The sequence below is a fragment of the Ursus maritimus genome, unplaced genomic scaffold, assembly GCF_017311325.1.
Source record: "Ursus maritimus isolate PB19 unplaced genomic scaffold, ASM1731132v1 scaffold_12, whole genome shotgun sequence".
Lineage (NCBI taxonomy): Eukaryota > Metazoa > Chordata > Mammalia > Carnivora > Ursidae > Ursus > Ursus maritimus.
The window spans coordinates 49,554,188-49,560,187 of record NW_024423564.1 but is presented as its reverse complement, the minus strand read 5'-3'; the positions used below and the strand labels follow the sequence as shown (position 1 = coordinate 49,560,187).

At 35.6% G+C, this 6,000-nt stretch overlaps 1 protein-coding gene across 3 annotated transcripts in view; it reads right to left on the bottom strand.

Moving 5' to 3' along the window:
- Positions 1-6,000, bottom strand: part of DNAI4 (dynein axonemal intermediate chain 4) — a 92,203-nt gene that overhangs the window by 38,181 nt on the left and 48,022 nt on the right. For all 3 annotated transcript variants that reach the window (XR_005834138.1, XM_040627157.1, XM_040627159.1), the window contains exon 8: positions 3,641-3,835. Coding sequence is in view for 2 of the 3 variants with exons in the window: in XM_040627157.1 (XP_040483091.1) it covers positions 3,641-3,835 (195 nt within the window). In the remaining variant the exon portion in view is untranslated. The remainder of the gene's footprint in view (positions 1-3,640; positions 3,836-6,000) is intronic.

The following is a 6,000-nucleotide window of genomic DNA, read 5'->3' as shown; positions in this document are numbered from 1 at the left end:
TTTGTTTTGGCCGATGTCGTAGAGGTTGCTGCCTATGTTCTCCTCTTGGATTTTGATGGATTCCTGTCTCACATCAAGGTCTTTCATCCATTTGGAGTTTATCTTTGTGTATGGTGTGAGAGAGTGGTCAGGTTTCATTCTTTTTTTTTTTTTTTGCCCATTTTTTGATCATGTTGTTTTTTATTATTGAGTTTTAAGAAATATTTGTATGTTTTGGATGCGCCCTTTAACAGATATATCTTTTGCAAATATTTTCTCCAGTCTGTGACTTAACTTCTCATTCTCCTAACAATGCCTTTCACAGAGGAGAAGTTTATCATGCCTTTGGTGTTAAATCTCCAAAGTCATTGCCATACTCTAAGATCATTTAGATTTTCTCCTATGTTAACTTCTAGGAGTTTTGTAGTTTTGCATCTTACATTGAAGTCTACGGACTATTTTGGGTTAATTTTTGTGAATAATATAAGGTTTGTGTCTGGATTATTTATTTTTGCATGTAAGTGACCAGGTGTTTCAGTACCATTGGTTGAAAAGACTACCTTTTCTCTGTTGTATTGCCTTTCCCCTTTTGTCAAAGATCAGTTGACTATAATTATGTGGATCTATTTTGGGGTTCTCTATTCTGTTCTGCTGATCCATGTGTCTATTCTTCTGCCAGTACCACACTGCCTTGACTACTATAGCTTTATAATAAGTCTTAAAGTCAGGTAGTGTCTGTCCTCCAGCTTTGTTCTTCTCCTTCAATATTGTGTTGTCCATCCTGGGTATCCTGGACAAAATTCAATACCCATTTATCTTTGAAAATGTTTAGAAAACTAGAAAAAGAAGGAAATTTCCTCAAACCAATAAAAGGTATCTACAAAAAATTACACCTAACATCATATTTAACGATAAAATATTGAATACTTTTCCTTAAGTTTGGAACAAGACAAAGATATTTCCAATATTCGGGCAGGCAAAGATATCTCAAAGAGGACATGGAAAACATTAACTACAAAAGAAAAAACTGATAGATAAGACTTCATTAAAATTAAAAACTTCTGCATAAAAAGAAAAATATACTGGTAAGTCACTGACTTAGGCTAAATAGTTGTAATATATGTATCTTTCAAAGAGCTTGTTTCAGAATATATAAAAATAAGCTCCTACAACTTGATTTTAAAAAAGAAAAGATAACTCAATTTAAAATGGCAAAGGACTTGACCAAACATTACACAAAGAAGATATATAAGTGACCAAAAAAAGAACATGAATAAGTATTCAACGTGATTAATCTTTAGGACAACATTAAAAGAACTGCCAACATCAGCTGTTACCAAGAATGTGGAGCAACTGGTAATCTTGTACATTGCTTGTGGCAGTGTAAGATGGGACAAGTACTTTGGAAAGGTATTTTGCAGTTTCTAAAAAAGTTAAACATGCATCTTTCCAATGACCCAAGATTCCATTTCTAGTTATTTACCCAAGAGAAATTAAAACATAATGTCCACAAAAAGACACAAAAATGACCATAGCAGCTTTATCATAAAAAATCAAAACTGGAAACAGTCCAGGTGTCCAAGCAGGTGGAATGAATATTCAAATAATTGTGATATATTCATAAAATGGAACGGTACTGAGAAAAAAAATGAAATACTTATCGCACATCAGCCTTGATGAATCTCAAAAAAATTATGTTGAGTGAAAGAAGCCAGACACAAAAGAATACAAGTGGTCCGTGAACAACACAGGTTTGAACTGCATGGGTCCACTTATATGTAGGATTTTTAAAAAAGAGTTAACAGCAAAAACCACAAGGCATTTATTTACAGCTGCCTACCCCACTCTCCAAAGATGGAATGGAAGGCAGCTGGCACAGAGGCAGCGCTTGCTACATGAGTGCCTGGGGAGACCTACGGAGGGAAGATCTGCAGGTCGCCCTAAGTGAGGATAGGGTGGTCAGGTGGTGCATCCAGGGCTAGCAAGCAGAAGGCTGATCTAAAGCAAAAGAACACAGCCAGAGGGCAGTGATGGCGTTGTGCAGGGAGCCCCATACCCCCCAGAGTCCTCCACCCACTGGCTCTAGTGTTACTTCGGGGGGGGGGGCATGGACCTTGGTCCTGTTGCAGGCCCAGAGCAGATTCTTCACTGTGGTGGCCCCCTGCCTCGTGGCCTCCTAGAGATCAGTGTACTCCTGTTTGCAGCTGAAATGGCCACCTCCAGGTTGTACACCTGGTATACAACTCCAGGCAGTGGTACAGCTCTATTGTGCCTCTAGACTGCTTTCGCCACCCATAGGCCCACCCAGCAGCTGCTGTTGCTGAGCTGACACCACCAGACTGCAGAACTTTGTCATTCTGGGGCAGTCCCTCCCGCTGCCCCTGGCCTAGGCTAGCATAGTACAAAACTGTAAATGTATTTTTTTTTCCTTACGATTTTCTTAATAACATTTTCTTTTCTCTAGGTTGCTTTATTGTAAGAATACAGTATATAATACATATAACCTACAAAATGTGTGTTAACTTACTGTTCATGCTATTGGTGAGGCTTTCAGTCAACAGTAGGCTATTAGTAGATAAGTTTTGGGGGAATCAAAAGTTATACTTGGAGTTTCAACTGTGCCACGATTATCATCCCTAAGCCCTGCCTTGTTCAAGGATCAACTGAACTTACTATATGAGCCCATTATTATATATGATATACCAATACAATTAACCTATGATGAGAAATATCAGATTAAATGCCTGTTTGTGGGGGTTAAGGTTTAACTGGAAAATAGCACAAGGGAAATTTTTAGGGTTTGTTATTTATTCTAGGCAATGGGAAGTTACTGAAGGTTTTTTAACAGTTCAGTGCCACCATGTTCACACCGTGTATAGGATATATCAGCACACCAAGATAGTAGAGTGGAAAGAGAATTGGAATGAGATCAGAAGAACTTGGTTGAATGCCTAGCTTGGTCATAGACTCTAAACTTGGAAAGTTTCTATGCACTTCATCTTCTTCATTCAAAAATTGAAAGGTTAAATTAATCTCTAAAATCTTTCAAAATACTCTGTGAACATATGAGATGGCATCTGTAGCAACGAGAACAGGAAGAATGCCCTTGCAATAAAATTAAGGAAAGGTAATAAGCACCAGAGCCTGAAAGGTGTGAATGGCAACGGAGAGGGGCTTTAAATGAGAAAATAATTCAATGCAGGGGCAAGAGAGAGAAAAGAGCCATGGAAGGTTATGAAGATTTTAATCTAAGGGACTACCTCTTTTTGTGGGCTCTGTAGTTTGAACTCTAATGTTACTTGGATGTTTAATGCTAAAAGCTGTATAAATGTGTCTTTTGATAAGTGATAACCCAGTCTGGAGGTTACATTTAGAAATAATAACTCCATTTAATCCTTGTAATTATTTGAGCTTGTCTAAATGTAATTTTTAAAAATATTTTATTTATTTATTTGTCAGAGAGAGAAAGAACAGTAGAGCACAAGCAGGGGGAGCGGAAGGCACAGGGAGAGGCAGCCAGAGGGAGAAGCAGGCTCCCGGTTGAACAAGGAGCCCTATGTGGGACTCGATCCCAGGATCCTGGGATCATGAGCTGAGCCAAAGACAGAGGCTTAACCACCTGAACCACCCAGGCATCCCCAAATGTGATTTTTAAAAATACCTTTTAAAACAGGAAGCTGATGATAAGCTGCAAGTTTTGGCTGAAATAAATTTTCCATTAGAACTCGTTCCATAAAAAATAAATCCTGACGAAACTTGTCAGATTTCATTATTGACTCTGAGTGATCTTCTTCATCATCACGGATTTTAGTCAGAATTACATTTTCTATATCCATTAAAGAACTAGCTTCACTATCTGTAAAATACAAACATGATGCAATGATAAAATAATTTAAATAGCATTAGATGATACATGTATTACAAAAATCACATTGTCATTACTATTTGTTTTCCTCCAATATTCAGCAACTTCAATAAATACTTATTGAATATTTTTTATGTACCAAGCATATAGAAGATATACATATATTATCTCATTTTGGAATTCTTAACCACTCAAAAATGTACTGTTTATCAGAAGATAAGCAATGATAACCTCATAGGTAATTTATATCTCTATACATTGTTATTCAAATTGAAATAAAACTATTAGTCTTCAGATAGAGGTCTGATTTGATTATTGCTTTTCAGAAATGCTACACCACTGTGTTAACTTTTTATTGATGCTAAAATAAACTACCAAAAACTTAAGTGGATTAAAACCATGCAAATTTATTATTTTGGAGTTCAGTAGATTAGAAGTCTGACCCAGGTCTCATTGGCTAAAACCAAAAAGTTAATAGCATCATGTTCTTTTCTGGAGGCTCTAGAGAATTCATTTCCTTATCTTTTTCAACTTCTAGAGGCCACCCACACCCTTCTTGAAAGACAACATCATCACATCTCTCCAACCTTCTTCTGTTATTACATATCTCTATGACCACAGCTCAGAAAGGTCTCTACTTTTAAGTACCCGTATGTTTAGATTGGGTTCTCCCATTCTACTAACAGAAACCACAACAAAGGCTCTTGGCCACATTTCCCCCTCATTCTTTCTGCCTCCTACCACCAACCCTGGTGCTTTTCTGTGTACCCCACAACATAGAATGTCCCCTCCTCTTGAGATCTGTGAATACAACAAGCTATCTTTTCAATGGCAATAGTGTCCCAATCTGTTGGCATTGCCATGCCTAAATAATAATAAAATCCACATTAAAAAAATCATCTACAAGAAATGCAATTTAAATGTAAAGACACAGATAGATTAAAGGTAAAGAAATAGAGCAATATATACTACATTAACAGTAATCAAAAGAAGATGGAGTCTATATTTAATTTCAGACGAAGTAGACTTCAGAGCAAGGAAAATTATCAGAAATCAAGCGGAGCATTGCATCATAATAAGGAAATCAATTCTCCAAAAACACACAACAATCCTAATCATTTATGCAGCAGAAAACAAGACTACAAAATATTTAAGGCAAAAACTGATAGAACTGCAAGAAGAATCAGACACATCCACTGTTATAATTGGAGACTCTAACACTATTTTAATAGAATACATGTTTTTCTCAAGCTCACTTGGAATGCTCGCCAAGCTAGACCACATTCTGGGCTACAAAGCACACTTCAACAAATTTAGAAGAATAGAAATCATACAAAATATGCTCTCAGACCACAGTGGAATTAAACTAGAATTCAACAAAAAGATAGCTGGATAATCCCAAAATATTTGGAAATTTTTAAAAAATACATAAATAAAAAATAGGTCAAAGAAGTCTCAAATGAAAATTAAAAATATTTGAACTAAATTAAAATAAAATATAACTTATCAAAATGGGTGAGATGCAACAAAAAGAATGCTTAGAGGGAAATTTATAGCTTTGAATGCATATATTAGAAAATAAGAAAGATCTAAAAATTAGTAATCTAAGCTTCCATCTCAGGGCACTAGAGTAAGAAGAGCAATGTAAGCCTAAAGCTAGCAGAAAACAAATATATATAAAAATTAAAGCATAAATCAGTGAAATTGAAAACAGGAAATCATCAGAAACAATCAATGAAATTAAAAATTGTCTCTTTGAAAAGATCAATAAAATTCATAATCATCAGCCACGCTAACCAAGAAAAAAAAGTAGAATACATAAATTGCCAATACGAGCAATAATAGAGGTGTCATCACTACTGATCCCATAGACCAAAGGAATAATAAGGGAAAACTGTGCATAACTCTATGTCCACAGATTTGATTACTTAGATGAAATGGAAAAATTCCTTGAAAGACATAAATTGCCAAAACTCACACAAAGTGAAATATATCATCTGAATAGGCCTATCTCTCTTAAAGAAATTGAATCAATAATTAGTAAATTTCCAAAATAGAAATTGGCCCAGATGGTTTTACTGGTGAGTTATATCAAACATTTAAGACCTGTTTATATGATCTATTTCAGAAAGTAAGTAGAAGGAACACTTCCCAAT